Below are 18094 nucleotides of genomic sequence, written 5' to 3'. Positions count from 1 at the left end.
TGGATGCGATTGTTCTTGTTTTCCAGTGGCGCCATCTATGGTCAAGAATTCGACTTCTGCCACACCCATACGTCACACCCGTTTATAGGGCGGATCGATTCATATATCCATCCATTCATCCACAGATCGTAATCTTGACCTGAATCAGAGAACGATCAATCTCCAATTCAGCACCCTTAGAGGTATTGATTTTTTATGGGACTTTGAGACTCGACAGATTTAGCATACATCAGTCACCATTTACTACACGGGGAGTCTTCGGCCTGCAGGAATCGAACCCACGACCCTACCAGCCAGGCTACCCCGACCCTATAAAATCTTATGATCTGGCGATATTGATGTTGTATCAGAACGCGTCTTTTTTTATGGTTTTCCTGGTCAATTTGTCTTCATTTTTATTAAATTCTTCTTACTTTTTTTTCAAATTTTTGTTGCTATTTCTTTTTAATTGGTTTTCTTTTAAATCTTTCATTACTAATTCTTATTTGTTTTTCTTAGATCTTTTCTTAATTTTCAACTTGAGAAAATTTTCCTTTTCAGCTAGTCGCGTACTTCCTACGGAAAAACAAAGGTTTGAAACCCGTACCGCTTTGGATAGTTTATTTCTATATTATTTTCAGTTTACACCAACCAGGATAACTGACATTATCCTTATGAGTAATTTTTGGTAACAAATCATACAATAATTTCCTCATTTTGACATTTAGGGGTTTAGTTATTCTATGTGACGCTAATGCAGTCTATCTCCTCTCAAAATGACTAGTTAGTCTTAATCCTGAGTTATTTGATTTCTAAATTGGGTTTAAAATTGCAGAAATTAACATAAAAAAGCCGCACATTGGTTGTTTATATCGACTGATTAACCCTTTAATGCAGAATTTCTATTAAACATATTTTTCATACTTTTTCATTATTTGTATTAATTTAGATCAAAATAAGTGAAAACTATTATATTGAGTATTTTAATAATTATCAGTTATGAAATACAGCATGAGACGCCGGTGCCTTTTTCTGCGTAAAAGGTAAAATTTACCAATCACGGCTCACTTCCAAACAATAATTTTCAAAATTTGCACCTATTTTATTTTTAAAATTTGCACTTATTTTATTTTTAAAATTTGCACTTATTTTATTTTTAAAATTTGCACTTATTTTATTTTTAAAATTTGCACTTATTTTATTTTTAAAATTTGCACTTATTTTATTTTTAAAATTTGCACTTATTTGGAGTTATTTATATCTAATAGAAACAGTTATTAATCATTGAAATTTCTTTAGCACGTTGAATGCCATGGGGGTCATTGGTGAGCAGCGAAGCCAAGATAATTAGAAACACATAATTCGAGTAAATTTTTAATTTTTTTACATTATTATTGTTACTAAAATGGTTTGAAGAAATTAATGCAGTATAGAACACACAAAAATAGTTTTGTTTACATAGACAGAGATGCCAACTTGCTCCAGACAGCGAATAAATATTTTCAAGTGGTAGTTCATTAATTGTGATTCTTGATTTAATAAATTCAATTTAGAAGATTTTTATCCACCATTATTTCTAAACAATTCGCAGGCTTATATAATTCACCACTTTTTTTCAGATATGTCATGCCAAGCCTTTTAAAAAATTAGCAAAATCTGTCTAATATTTGCAAATTTAGTTTGTGGTTATTTACCGTTTGGCCAGACGGGCAAGCCATGTAAAATTAGCGTGGCATTCAACGTGTTAAAGATATTGGGGCAAGTTTGTTTATATTCCAAAATTTGTTACATCTCTCTACATTACCTTAAAGCATTTTTATCTTTAAATTAAACGTAAAGTTATTCTTTATTAGCAAATCTGCATAACAGGTAAATTTTAACACTGGAACATAAAAAATTATTACTTCGCAAAATTGCCCGCTAAACGTTAATGTTTCAAAACACAATAGGCCTTTGTTCATCAGTTATGTAATAAATGCTAGAAAAACAGCCAGACTACCTTAAAACAATACATTCTTAATAAACTCGAAAATTATATAGCTTTGAAGATAGCTCTTTAGCATGAAATCTAAAGAGTTTGGAGGGGGAATTACAAAATGGTCGAAAGTAGCTGGCAATCTATCAAAAACTATTCGATCTGATAAGATAGAACGCTCTTGCCTATCGGAAAAGGATGTCACTTAAAAGGGAAACCAGTATTTAATCGGGGCCTTCTTTGAGGTAACAGCTTGTCTCGTTTTTATGAAAGGTAACTTATGAATACGGGATTTTTTATTTTAAAGTACAATACATTTAAAGGAGAATATTTTAATGGTTTGCAGACTGTTATTTGAAAGTTATTTATTAATTTTGACAAATATTTTCACTTTTCGACATAAGTTTGCATGAATTATTAAATGCAGGTAAGTCTTTTAATTTGTTAGCTTGAATAATGTAAAAATTATAGTAGTGTTACTTTCTAAAAAATCGGTTCGACGTTGAACCACAATACGGTACAAATTATCTACTACCGTAATATGGTCATTTGAACCGTTCAAGTTATACAAGAATATCGTGTAATTAAGTTTAAAATGTTCGGTAACTTTATATGGTTACGGTTTGTTAATCTCTTACCACCATACTAAAATTACAGCAAATTTGAACGACATTATGTTTTAAAAAGCTCCAAAATTTCTAACAGTGTGGAAAAAGATTATTTTTTTAAAATAATTTTTCCAGAAATTTTTTTCGCAAATTTAAAATTCTTTTTACTAAAACCATAATAAAATAACAGTATTGTTTGATAAATTTCTCTGGATTTTTAATAAATTTGTGTTCGTAAAAAATTATCGAATCTTATGATTTCTTTATGCGTTTGGAATATTTCTTAATTGATATTAATGGTATGCTTAGATTGTAGAATTTCATACATTTCTTTATGACTGCCATGTTTGACAAAATACCACAATCAGAATAATGCCTATTACTGAAAAATCGTGATTTATAATATCTGAATCTTATCAAAATATATTTTTTGAATGGTGTAGTTGAAAATAACGTCAGAAAGTAACAGGAAAATAACAGTAGCCTCATTAATCTCTGTTAATAAAGACCCATTAAATCAAAACACACCAAATAGTTCAGATATTTATTGTCCTGAATAAAATGTTTTTGAAGTTAAGAAATATTTAGCACTTCTGAAATATTCTTTAAGCGTTTTTTTTTTCAAAACATTTTCTATTAAGTTTGAATTTATAGTAAAAAAAGTATTTTTTAAAATTATTAAATTTTTGACTTCAATTACAACTTCTTCTTTTCAACTTTACATTTTTTTTAAAATTTGCATACCTTTATCTTTACAATAAAAATTTTACACTATCGTATTTAGATTTGGCTACTAAATTATATTCTGTTTAATCTAGTAGTAATGTTCGTATAATAAGTGTCCGAACCCATGTATTTTTTAAACACCCTGTATTTACTTCTAATATAGTGTTTAATTTTTATCAGGCCATGTGTATTCGGTACTTTATACAAAATACTTTTAACGCAGCATTTGAAAATATTGTATACTCAATCTTGGGAATATCCTTACTAATTTTACTTTACTCAAATATTATTTCAGGATTACAAATTTCTTAATTTTTTTTTCCTTCATGATAAACGAAATGTATGAAATGTTATCCAGAAATTTTTCAAACATTTTAGTCCTTAAGAAAACGCCAAAATTTCCGTGGAGTCGTCATGTATAGCGTCATGTTCTTGAAAAAAAAATAAAGACATTTAAATTTAACCTTTTCGATGATGTTTAATTACGTAAATAAAAAACCTGCCATCGATTCCCTTTCAGAATCCCTATATTTAAATCGGGACAATCTAAAAATGCGTGGCTTTTCATGATTGTAATGGTGTGAATAGTTAGATATGGATAGGCCTTTAAGCTTTTTTTTGTGGAAATTAGCTCTACGATTTGTGAAATTAAGGAAATATTTTGTTTCGTAAATATATTAATTAGAAATATTATAAAATAAAAACATAATTGCTTGGAGTGAAATTATTTGAAGGTTAAGTAGCAATTATGACAAAAACCTTCAAATTTTAACTTCAAAGCAAAGTAATTTTAAGTCAAACAATGAGAATAAAAAATATTTTATATTAAAAATGATAAAAATTTTAAAATTCCAATTTTTTTATTTAACACAATGCACATTCATTAATGTACAGTCAAAGTCATTGTTGTCCTTTCGTAATTTTAACGGTCTGTTGCAATATGAAGTCGCATTAATTTCTCGATTGAATGATAGAGTTAGAATATAAGTTTATTTTCGCATCATTAAATGGCATCACGATGCATTTTTACAAGGTTGCAATTAAAAAAAATTCCTTGAATAGGAATATCCATAGAACCCTAGTTACAACTTTTAAAGTTACTGAAGAAAAATTATAAAAAAAACAAGGTTGATGAGCAAAATAATTTGCTTTTTTTTCACTCTTCCATAAAATAAGAGTTCAAAATAGTGAAATTTAATATTAATGCCTAAAATTTTTTGAGCTCAAAATGTTTTGGAAGAAAATTATCTAAAAATCTGTTCCACCACATTTTAGCAAGATATCTGATATCTTGTATAACTTAACAAAATCTATATTTCGATTTATTTTTTATTCTTATTTTTACAGATGACAGATTAGACTAAATTAAAAGAAAAAAAAACTAGACTCTAACCAAATGCTATACAGCTGCGTTTCTTGAAGACGTTCTCAGTTAGGTCTGTTTACAAACGTGCAACATTTCCTCTATCAAGTTTTGTTTTCAGTTTTACAGATGATAACGCGGTGATCTACACGTGTTGCGCCAAAACAAGAATTAAAGGTTACTATTTCGATTAAAAGAACTTTGACTCATTAAATAAACAAAATTTAAATGTATGTCTTAATGAAAAATTCAAAACACAAGAAAAAAGTGCATGAATATCAAGATACCTGATTACCAAGATATCTGATATCTAGCTTTGCAAAATCTACATTTCGATTGATTTTTGATTCATGATTTTGCTGCGAACAGATTAAAATAAAATGTAAAGAAAAAAAACTAGACTAAACAAATGCTATACAGCTGCGTTTCTTGAAGACGTTCTCAATCAGATCTGTTTACAAACTTGTAGCATATTTCTTCTATCAAGTTTTGTTTTCAGTTTTATAGATGATAACGCTGTGCTCTACACGCGCTGCGCCTAAAAAATGATTAGAGGTTACTATTACGATACGAAGAACTTCGACTCATTAAATAAACAAATTTTAATGCACGTTTTCATAAAAAAATTTCAAAACCCCAGAAATTAGTGTATGAATATCAAGGTACCTGATTACCAAGATATCTGATCTAACTTTGCCAAATCTACATTTTGATTGATTTTTGATTCATGATTCTGAAGCCGACAGATTAAAATAAAATTTTAAAAATACTTGATTCACAACTGGAAAAATTCTCAAATTCATTTCCCAAATAATTTTTTTCAAACATTTTATAGAATTCAGTTCATGTGTAAGAACATTAAATGTTTACAAAACATATCGATATTTACTAATAATTTGTCAATAGTATATTATCATATCATATGATTTGTCAATAATATGTTGTTTCAAGAATACTTTTCCTAAACTAATGTACCGATACTAATACTAATGAGAAAAATATAGCAAATAAGTGTAGATTCAACTTTAAATGGCGTATATGTAAAATTTAAGTAAAAACTATACAATATGAGTAAAGCTAATGAAGCGTTCATAGTACGTAGGATGCTCTTTAATATATTTATGGTTCACTGAGTAGAAAAAAAAGTATGGTCAAAAGTACAAGAATATGGAAAAATTTACCCTGCTTCTGGCTCTATTAGAACACTCTCGGTAAAAAAGCACAGTAATTTTGACCGAAGCGCTTTGGTAATGATTTTGATAAAATTAACATTTAGATATGGTTTTATAATATGTGATAAAATTTGGTAATTATATCGGGATACCTTGTATGGCATAAAAACCATTAATTTGGTTAAATTTATTTTTCAATTCTATTTGAAAACTACAATTTCTGGTTCACCTTAATCAATTTTAATTAATTACCAATTGAATGTTTCAAAAAATTGCGTATTTTTGTTTTATTAAAAGTTCATAATCTATAAAATCTATTTTACTGTAAAATCCATTTTTGCCGAGGAACATTATACTGCAATTTCTAAAGTAATATTTATTTAATTAAATTGATTTGGTGATTTTACGGTAATTATTGCTGTAAAAATTACGGTATATCAGATTTTGTGATCCTGTAAAAAGGGATTTTACGGTAGAAAGTATCGGTATTGTGAGTGGTCTTTTTACTAAAATTTGATCCGGTTATTTACAGTGTACGACTGAAATCATATTAAAATTTTGAAATTTGCAGCTGCAGGAAATCTTCCATATTTACAGGATTTGTCTGTTAGATATTGTTGTTAGTTACTTTAACATATGTTTATGAACAAAGGGTTTCTTTATGAACGTAATAAAACCAAATCATTTTTTGAGAATAACTGATAACATAATTAAATTTTTCAAATTATTCATTGTAATCCTATTTTACAGAATTTTTGAAACTGTATGTTAACATAAAACCGAACTTTTTTTTGTTTTGTTTTTTTGTTTGTTATAGCCTTTTATAAATCTCTATTATTTAGATTTATATTAAAAAAAACTATATTTGCATAAAAATCTCACAATAAAACTGTAAATAACAGTTTTATTTTTCCTTTTTATGTACTATAAAGGCTTTTTACATACTTTTTATAAATAACCTTTAAAACATAAAAAACCTTTTTACACATAAAAAAGTACATCGTAATAGTTAAAAAGGGCACGCATTATTTTTCTTTCTCCCAAAAGTGCCACTCTTCGATAGGCCTCTACTAGTTTAAAACATAATCAGGTTAGATGAGGGTACACAATATTACCTGTACGACAACGAAGAAGAATTTTTTCTACATTTTCGTAAAGACAAAGATTTATAAAGGTAACACTGTGGAAAAAAAATTTTTTTTTGCATTGATGCAAGTATTTGATATTGCCTAATTTGGGTTTGAGGATTTCAAACTTGAAATTAATTTTTCACTTAAAGCTGCCGATTTTTCTAAAACGATATTTTCAGTCTATTTTTTGTCGAAATTTTCAAGTAGAGCATTAGGATTAAAATTGCATATATACCCATACCTCTTAACGTCGTCATACGCGGATAAGAGCGCTTCACTATTATGATCAGTTCAGAAGTACACAAAGAAACAGTTCACAATAGGGAAGCGTCTCCAGCAGAGTATGACAACTTTTCCAGGCAGGATATTCTATGTAATTTTAACCCTGATGATGCGTTCTAACTTCCCTAGAAGTTCGTCGCAACATTTATGCAACCCCCTGTTATATATAACATTTTTAAAAGTGTATATTTCAACAAAAAATAGATTAAAAATATCATTTTAAGAAAACTGGCGCTTGGAGAGAGAAACTGATTTTCAAATTTGAAATTAATTACCCAAAAGTATTGAAGATCTGTTAAAAAAAATCTCATACTTCAGAGAACAAAAAAGATTGTCCCCCAATGAAATTCGCGATAAAACTATGAAATCGATAATCTGCCAAATCCTTTGCAAAGCCAAGCTTTTACATTCACGACCACTTGTGAGGCTTCCTTAATCAAAACAAAGTAACCCGTGTTTACATTTCCATTTTACTATCAGTTTTTTGATCAGTGAGAATTTTGAGCGTGATGATCAAAGTGCACTGGACGAGCGCTCGCTGACAAATTATGACAAGAAATCTGTTATTAAATGAAAATCGAATTAATTGTTGATGAAAGATTAAGAGATTCAGTGTGATTCTTAATGACGTGTATCTTTCGTTCTGTGTTTCTTATCTTCAGAAAAAGACAGGGATTTTTTTTTTGTCCTTTTTTTTTGTAGATAAAAACATGGCCGACATTTCTTTATCACCAACTTATTACCAACTGTAACATGTTCTCAAAATAACATAACTTTTTTTCATTTCATCACCAAAAAGAAAGATATTTTGGATAATGATATGCGTCATAGATTCATTCCTGTTACTGTGTTCTCAAAATATCTTTATTCTATCTTTAGATTGTTAAGAGTTAGTACCGGTGAATGAAGCAATTGCTCTTTATGTGTAATTGTGTTTAATAAAGCGTTTTTGGCATAAATTTAATATATAGTGCAGGTGGAGTTTTAAAATAATGACTAGAGTTCAACTGTGAAGTGTGGCGGGCCCATTCAACTATCTCTCACAGAAAGGTCCCACATCCTATTGATGAAAAAACATAATCCTTTTTCTTTCCGAGTTCTCTGTTTTTAAAAATCGATTGGATTTTGCCATACTATGCAATCAAATGTAAGTAATTATTTTCTCTTATAAAATCTATAATGTGCAATTTTTTATTATATAATCTGACATTGATTTGCTATTAAATGCTTATGAAGAGATTGGAGGTTATATAATAAACCAGATTTTCAAATTGTTCACAAAAGCGTGTTTGGAAAAATCTTTAATTTTCATGCAGTCAGAGAGATATTTTTGTGTATTATGCTGTTCTATGATGAATATTCGTAAATTTGTTAAGTACCCATCTAGAAACAATATTGAGGAACAATTTGATGTAAAAATGTCACCTCTTAGAAATATATGGCTTATCACTATACTGTCTCAAGCCTTATATATTTTTTACACTGGTCGAGGTATTTCTTACAAATGTTTCTCATAAGCGGGCTTACCATCTTTACGTAAATATGACCAACAACGTCGGGGTATCATAGTGATATTACCTCCTTTGTTGTGCTTGAATTCCCTTTTATTTTTGCGCCAGGCTTAGCTTCAAAAAAAGTTAACTTCATTGCTTTAAGTACGCAATGTTTGTGCTTGGAGCAGTATAGCCACTTTCGATTCATGTGCTATTAAACTCTACAGTTAGCCGAACTGCGAAATGATTTTTAATCTTGAATCATTTATTTCATTATTCGAAACAAGTCATATTTGTTATATAGCCAGTCGTATTTTTATAAATTTCGACAATCTTTTCCTGTAAATTGTTCCCTTAGTTTTTTAAAGAGCAATTTGTACAGTAATGATTGTAATTAAAAAAAGCGTTAGTGTTTACTGATTTCAGTAAGAAAGCAGTCGTTGCATTAATAAAGGAGCAATTGATTTAATCAATAAAAAAGTTTTCCGTAATTTAGAAAGCTAAATTTCGTTAGTTTAATTGATGCAAACTTGAACGAAATTACATCTCGGTTTTTGATTCTAAACTAAAAACAATATTTTATCATTAAAATCTCCTTAATTCTTATGATAGGAACTTCCAACTTTATGTTTTCATTGAGTTTTCCTTTAAGTGTCATGGAAGCATTTCAAAATTTATTTTATGGTTTTTTAAAGTTTCTCTTCTGTTTTTCATCTATGAATTCTGCAATAGTTCGTACTATTAAAACAAGATGATAGCAATCATTTTGTTTTCATAGTTCGTGCAATTGCAAATTCGAATCGATCAGAAATAAAAAATATTTTACGACCTTTCTAAAAATAATGATTTTTGTTGTGTAGCAGATATTTTACTAGTTTGCGTTCAAACATTTTCCTAGCATTTAGAAAATTGAAGTTTTCTCTTGTGCTTGAAGGTTATCTGTAAAATCTAATATGCTGAAAAAAATTGATTAATGTGTTGATACAAATATGTTTTAAAGTAAAAATTAATATTTACTTCATTATTATATTTAGTGTTTTAATTAATGATCCCTAAAAACTTTAATTAATTATACGATAATTTCGCTTTATTACAATTAAAATAATTTTTCATATGTGGAATCTAAAATTGAAAAAAAAAAATAGTTCTTAACATGCATTATGGTTTATATTTTTTACATAATATATTCCATCGATTTTAAAAATTTAGGCTTCTGATGAAAAAGAGATTTGATGCAGAGAACTGTTCAGTCATTATTAAATTTTTTTGCATAATTCATAGGTTGTGTAAAGATTAATACAACTTAAAACTTAAAAATTATTGTAGCAAAATAATTGTTTCGTTTTTTTTCCAAGAAATTTATAACTTTAAGAGAAAATGTTTTAAATATTGTATTACTCACAGGGTTTGACAGACAAAAAAAAATTCTGAAAAATGGAATGCCGGGTCTCAAAGTATAACTTAAGAAAATATTTTAAAATATATTATTAAATTCATTTGATTGTCTTTTACTAACACAGTAATTAACAATACGTTCGAAACACTAATTTTTGTATTAAACATAAAGCTACGTTGATCATTTCTGCAAAAAAATAAGTAAAATATGAAAAGTGTTTTAATAAGAGACCAAAACATTTGAAATTGCGAATATGCTTAATTTTTAAAACTCTTATGTCACTTTAATTTCAGTATTTCCTTGCAATACTTTTTAATTTTTATCAAACGTCATCCATTCGTTGAAATGCAAATCTTTAATTTATTTGCAACAATCATAAAATTTTAAATGACTGCGCGAAAAATGCATTTCAAACAAGAAACAACATAAAATCATTGCAAATTAATCAGTAGATAAATATCTGAGGAACATCTGCGAAATAATGTATTAAGACGTACAAAAAATATCACGCTAAAAATATGTAAAAATATTACAAGTTGTAGGAGAAGAGCATAAATTTGTTTTTAATTATCGGAATTAATTGTACAAATTTTTAGCTAAATTGGAAAATATAATATAGAAGAAAATAAAGAGTATTCATAATAATAAATGTTACTCGAAATGTGTTCATATAATTAAAAATGCATTCAACTGCAAAAATAGTTAACCGAAGAATATTAATATTTTTTTAATTAGGCGCACACTTTTAAAACAATATTGATAATGTATCCACACATTGCGTAATAATTTGCCAGAGTTTTCTTTAATTGTGTGCGAATGTCATTAACTTAACATTGTTTGATATATTCCGTTTTGTTTTCCGTCCGTTTTAATTTAATATTTTTAGATTATTAAACAAGGTAAAATAATTGAAAAATATGTTGTAGTTGAGAGAAATATTTGTCATTTTGATCTCATTAATAAATGTTTTATAACCCTCTTCGAAGTTTGACACGCCCATTTACATTTGCATAGCAAACCATTATGTATGTGTGACTCTTTTAATAATAAACAGAAATTTAGTAAGAATTTTCTTGATGAAAGTGAAGTGACAGTAAACGAAGTAATTTTATATTAGTATATTTACATCTATGACATTATTTAACAAAATTATCATGTGTAATATGAGTACAAAAGGATTTTAGGACTTTTTTTTTTACTTGTTAGTTTAAAAACAATATCCTTAATTGTTTTGGTCAAAATACCATTTATTTTCAATAATCCATGGAATATATATCTATCTTAAACTTCATATAGGTCAGTTATACATCTGAGTATGGTGATTATAAATTGTAATATTCAAATCTATTTAAGGGGTCACAATAAAAATTTCAAACTATTTCAAATGTGCTAGAGAAGAAAAATCATCTCTCTATCTACATTTTTAAAAAAGTTATGAATGATTTTAGATTGCCCTGAAACAGAAACTCGATCAGCAGACTGACTTTAAAGTGCTTTTTCTCATTCATGATAATTTTGTGTTTTAATCTTAGTCAAATCCGTAAGGAATTTTTTTTTATTTAAGATAAAGTTTTGAAGTAAACTTTTTTATCTTAAGTATAATATTCTTATTTAAATTGTGCATGGAATAAACATTTTATGAGATATTACATTTTTACAGCATGTTATATATACCTAGCTGGAATTTTTAACCTTTTTTTCTATTTTTTTACAATCTATAAAAAGGTTCGAATTGACATATCAACAAATGAATGTACAAAATTGTTAAGGCGATTATTGTAAGCAGTAAAAAAATTATTTCGAAAATATGTTGAAATAAAAAAGCCTCAAGGATTTAAAAATTTTGAATTTTTCCATTTATTTTAAAATTTAAAAAAAAAACACTAACTTTTTTTGAAGATAAATTATTGATTATAAGTTAAATGAGCATGTAAAACATCCACAAGATGAATGATTATACCTTCATTAAAAAAAATGTTGCAAGGGAACTGTGATCCCTTAATGAGAAAAACTATTTTTTCCTTTTTTAATTTTCCTCAATGCAACAATTAAAAAAATACTTTATTCACTTACAAGGGTTATTAATATTTATAATGCTTCTGCGATGAATCATTTTATTTTATTTTATTTTGTGAATCAGAAATATTATAGTTATAAAATTGTGATAAATGTTTATTTTTGTGACAGTTAATATAACTACACTGAGAAACAATTGTGATAAAATTACCGTCCTGTGTAATAATCACTTTTCTCGCAAAAAAAAACAAAACAATTCAGGTTAATAAAACCAAAAAAATGCGTTATTAAAACTCTCATTTGGTAATTTTTGCGATTATGTGGTAACAGTTTACCGGAAATGCTAGTTTTCAAAACCATCGTTCTTATTACCAAATATTTAGTAAAAAAATGCAAATCTGAAAAGTAAATCCAACCGAATAAATGGTTTTTATGCGATGAGTCATGCCATGTGGTAAGTTTTCTATCTACCTAAAGTAAAATACAATTCCTTATGAATGCAATTTAGGATGAGAAAAAATTGAACATTTGAGGGACTTGGTCTAAGCATAAGGTCCAGAATCCATACTATTTCACACTGTATCACACTATTTAACACACAAAAAAAATGCACAAAAACCAAAAACTGAGAACTTTCCAGTTTTTGCACCGGATCCTTCAATTAGACATCTGTAATTATACTGAGAAAAAGGTATGATCAAAACTACCGGAATATAGTAAAATTTATAGTATTTTGACTCTATGGGAGCAACAAAAAGCTCTGTAATTTTTACCGAAGTGCTTTGGTAATGATTTTGGTAAAATTGACAATAAAATATGTTTTTATAATACGTGATAAAATTGGGTAAATGGGCTAAAATTCAATAATTTTATCATGATACTTTAGAGTAGGGAATAAAACTATTCATTCGGTTAAATTTACTTTCAGTTTTGTATTTGCTACTAAATGTGTAGTAAAAAACCATAATTTTGTAAAGCAGAATTTCTGGTAAACCGTTACCATATGAAGGGAAAATTACCGAATGAATAGTTTAAATACCATTTATCTTGGTTTTATTAACCATAATTTTTTTTTACCTCAAATGTCATTATCAAACTATGGTAATTTTACTAGATTTTTTTTCCATAGAATTAACTATGTAAGAAGAAATTTTCATATTTTTTTGATTTGTTATATTAATTTTTTATACTAAAAAGTGAGACTCTAAAACTCCCCCAGACAAAGAATGAACAAGAATTACCAACTATAGCCTTTATACCATAGCAATTAAATACTGTAAATAATATGGACTCCAAGATAAAACCTGCAGCTTATAGACACTAAATTAAGTTTCTTTATTAGCGTTTTAGAATAACTCTCTCCAGCTATAGGAAAAACTAAATTGATTTAACAAACGTTAAAAAAAGTACAAATATTTCATATTTCAAAACTCTGAACCGAAATGTTTAAATTAACTGTGTGTTTTAAAGTAACTTATAGATGCCGTTTTATTTTTTAAATTTTTTTCCTAAAATAGAAGGTAATGCCTAGCAAAGCTATTATTAACGCAAAATTTAAAAAAAAGGAAACATTTTTTTCTTTAGCAGTTCGTAAATAAAATATTTAGTTCCAGGAAAATTTCTTAAAACATTAAATGCAACAATAAGAACCATGCATAATATAAGGAGAATTTTTAAAAAAAAATTGTATTACGTATTAAAATCAAAACAAGGTATCTTAATGAAAGATAATTCAAAAATTGTCCTTGGGTTTAAAATATGAATATTACTTTTATCTTAATATTCATTACGCTGTAATCTTGTTTTACTTACGTAGTTTCGAGATTTAATAGTCGCGTATAATAGATAAAAATTTTATAAACGAGTGCGAATAGATTTTCCGTTATTGATATTTTTCGGTATTTTATTATTTTATAACTTTAAAAATTGGTAAGCATGTTTTAGAAATTCCTTACATTGCTAAATTCATGTATTGCAGTTTTTGTATTTCGAAAAGTATAATTATTTTTAAAATCCGCAGTTATATTTTGATAAAAACTTCTTTAAATAAGTTGGATAAAATACTCGTTCATTATATCTTTTTTCTCAAAATTATAGCAATATAATTTTCGAACTAGCATTTTCAAAACAAAAAAATTAAAAAAGAAAAAAAACTAATCCCGTAATAAAATTATTCCTTTTGAATTTTTATCAAAAATGTCTTTACATTTGCGTAAAAATGTTTATAAAGCCTATTTTGTTTTTGTCGATTTCAATCAAAACAATATTTTATTTAAAAAAAATTGTAAGCGGAAGCTTAGAGTGTTTAACTAACTGTTCTGAAACTACCTTATCAAAAGTAAAAAATAACTTTATAGTCATTCTCTTGTTTAGCACTACTTTATTTAAAACCGATTACATAGTTTTAAGGTTTCAAAGTTTATGAATGAAGGAATGAAAGAAAGAATGAATGAATGAAAGTTTATGAAAGAATGACTTTATAGTCATTCTCTTGTTTAGCACTACTTTATTTAAAACCGATTACATAGTTTTAAGGTTTCAAAGTTTATGAATGAATGAATGAAAGAAAGAATGAATGAAATAAATGCAAGTTTATGGAAAGAATGAATGAAATAAATGCAAGTTTATGGAAAGAATGAATGAAATAAATGCAAGTTTATGGAAAGAATGACTTTATAGTCATTCTCCTGTTTAGCACAACTTTATTTAAAACCGATTACATAGTTTTAACGTTTCAAAATTTTCAGCGAATAAAGTATCATGAACTTATAAATTATTATTCGCTTTTTCTACCGATATAACTAAGCCCTTATTTTTCTCTTTTTTTCCACGCATTGTGTCCCATAATTGTATTCTATCTTTATATGTTTCTTCAAAAAAGGTATAAGGTCTCCCATAATTGTATTAAAATAAAAAATCTAAACTCAGACTCTAATTGGGAGAGTACTCTTATCATAAGAACACTGAGTTAAGAAATTTCAAGATTAAGCGATTTTCCGTTTGGTTTCTTAAAAATAATCGACAGTATAATGTATGTGTCTATTGAGACCATATTTTCCAGATTGTGGTTACCCCTCACCCTTATATTTTGAGAGTCAAAAATCCAAACCTGATGGAAAAAATTATGTTTAGTTATATAAAATACGTTTTTGTGTCTGTTTAATTACAATATCACCTGCTTTAGTTAATAGCTCATTTATAATTCCGCTCTAGATATATTAAAATTGCATCCTAGAACGTGCATCCTAGATCTGATCATTAGATAAGTTTTTATGAGCTCCTTTTTAGAGCTCATTTCATCAGTCAAGAGCTCATTTTAGGGACATTTTTCCCCTCTCTGTAGATATTTATGCTATTATGAAGAAGATACTTGGAAATTTCTCTCTCTTTTTTCGTTCTTTCTCAAATTTTTCGCTTAAATAATTTAACGCTCTTTTTTGCGTTATCCTTAAAGAAAAAAAAATTCTAACGCAACCCGCGTAATGTTATCAGGTTGCTTTTTAACTACCTCTTTAAACACTTAATATGAGAGATATAAAGCTTACTTTCGAGTGATAAATAGATTTTCTCACTGAAACAGTAATCATAATTGATTGCATGAAGTTATAGATATTTTTAACATTCTAAAAGAAGCGTACAAAACATCTTCTTACGCTGCTTGCCTTTTTTTCCTACTGCAATATCATGTTAACTACTAGTATTTTACTACAAAATATTGATTCGTGACAGTAGTTATTTTATCATCAACTTTAGAATGATATTTCTCAGATTTTAACGCGTTGTGTTGATTTTAATTTTTTTACAGTTTCTTAGCATGAATTTTAAGCAAGTAATATGGTAAAATATGCTGATAAATAAAATCCCAGATTTTAATTTGAGGACACCTATAGGTGTCCTCAAATTAAAATCTGGGATTTTATTTATCAGCATATTTTACCATATTACTTGCTTAAAATTCATATATATATATATATATATATATATAAAAGTAAGTTGCTAATAATTTCATTGTACCATTTTATTTTGATTGAATAAGTGAATTACCTCTATTATTGTCTGTTTACATTTTAGTTGTATTTATTTATTTATTGCTACTTTGAACGATAAATTGATTGTGTACAAAAAGTTCTAGTTTCTAGAATCTTTATCTTATACGTAATGACAAATGTAAATAGAAAATAAAGCCTTCACTGATTTAAATATTTTCCCGTGAAATAATCTTTCGAGTAAGATCTATGAGGACAAAAAAATATTTGCCGTTTCCGGATTCAGATAAAATGATAACTATCAAAAACATATATTTTTTTTATTTACTTGGGAGTAGCCTTTTCTACAATGCAATCTGAAAAGACCTACTTTTCCTCTTTTTTTTTTATGAATATATCTACTGAAAAAATTGACTTCTAGGAAATCATAGTATGAAGAAGTTATTTTTGCTTATTGGACCTTTTGTAAATGATTCAGCTGATTCTTGCGATAAAAAATTGTCTTATTCATCGCTTTTGACTGAAAGAAAAAAGTTTATTTGAAAAATATCTTCCTTCCATGTAGTATTGATGTCAGGGTTCCAGGTAAGAAACAATAATTTTTGCTCAATTGACAACCAGGGTTTAACGACTTTTTAACCAATTAGACACAAATTAACCAAAGATTTGAAGGCCATTTTCTGTTAAATTCTTCACCCTACACTTTCAGAAAAATATGTCCATTAACCTGTAATATTGCGCAAATGTGATGAAACTTTGAGCCATCACATGTAGCAAATTGTATGTAACTTAAGAAAGTGTTAAACTGAACAATGTTTCCATTCACGTTGAATCATCTTACTGGGTAATCAAGTTTAAGATGATTTAATTTGTACGATTATATGGTTCAATTCGGCAACAACTTCTCGATGAGCATATAATAACTTAAAAGAAACACTAAGCGCAGCAATACGGTTTGTAAACACTAGCACAATTTTATTTTTCAGTGTGGTCAAATAATTTTAACAGTGTACGGGCTAATTCTAATCCTTGATAATGATTGAGTGTGGTCTAATAATTTTAACAGTGTGCGGGCTAATTCTAATCCTTGATAATGATTGAGTGTGGTCTAATAATTTTAACAGTGTGCGGGCTAATTCTAATCCTTGATAATGATTGAGTGTGGTCTAATAATTTTAACAGTGTGCGGGCTAATTCTAATCCTTGATAATGATTGAGTGTGGTCTAATAATTTTAACAGTGTGCGGGCTAATTCTAATCCTTGATAATGATTGAGTGTGGTCTAATAATTTTAACAGTGTGCGGGCTAATTCTAATTTTGATAATGATTGAAATTTAAAAGTAGAATGCGTTTTTATATATCGAATTTATCATATAAAAGGTAGATTGCAGCCAATGATCCGTCGTACTTGTACCTTAAAATTTGAAAAAAATTTGAGCTTTTAATTCTTTTACTTTTTGTTTAATTTTTATTAAGGTTTGGAATACTCTGAAAAGCCTAAAAATTACCGATAACTAGTGGTAGTTTTTCTATAAATGTTACCATTTTCTGTGAAAAAGTTTAACTAAATTTTAGAGGTGAAGCCTCTTACCGTATTTATAATAGAATATAATATTGAGTGAAATGGAATGGATGGTCACGTGTTATGTTAGAACAAAATTGGGTATCGATGTTTAACAATATATCACAATATTTTTACAATTTAATTTACTTATATTATTTTTACTTTGACAAATATTTCCATTATCCAAATAAAATTTATAAAAACTAAAAATTACATCTCATTCAAAAATTATCACTGAGTGAAATATTCGCGAGATTACTTTTTCGATATGTTAATTATTGGTAAATGATCACGCTAATATCGTATTCGAAAATTATAGTTATTAATAATGACTGTAATATTTTCTTGTTGGATACATGCGATTATGAATGATCACGATATTTCCGTATTGTATATATGTATG

General features: G+C 27.4%; 1 protein-coding gene across 5 annotated transcripts in view; it reads left to right on the top strand.

Annotated features, from left to right (window-relative positions):
• LOC107447328 (choline/ethanolamine transporter flvcr2a) overlaps positions 1 to 18094 on the top strand; it is a 126759-nt gene that overhangs the window by 60528 nt on the left and 48137 nt on the right. The window contains exon 1 of one of the 5 annotated variants that reach the window (XM_043039071.3): positions 2155 to 2381. The exons of 2 other annotated variants lie outside the window; for them this stretch is intronic. In XM_043039071.3, coding sequence (XP_042895005.1) covers positions 2376 to 2381 — 6 coding nt within the window. In that variant the 5' untranslated portion in view covers positions 2155 to 2375. Of the gene's footprint in view, positions 1 to 2154; positions 2382 to 7669; positions 8383 to 18094 lie in introns of those variants that run through there. 2 more of the 5 variants (XM_043039072.3, XM_043039070.3) reach the window with 2 other exon arrangements.

Source organism: Parasteatoda tepidariorum, chromosome 11, assembly GCF_982258835.1.
Source record: "Parasteatoda tepidariorum strain Cologne lab strain chromosome 11, Ptep-v5.0, whole genome shotgun sequence".
Lineage (NCBI taxonomy): Eukaryota > Metazoa > Arthropoda > Arachnida > Araneae > Theridiidae > Parasteatoda > Parasteatoda tepidariorum.
The sequence above is the reverse complement of the archived record's forward strand: the minus strand, read 5'-3'. Positions and strand labels throughout refer to the sequence as shown.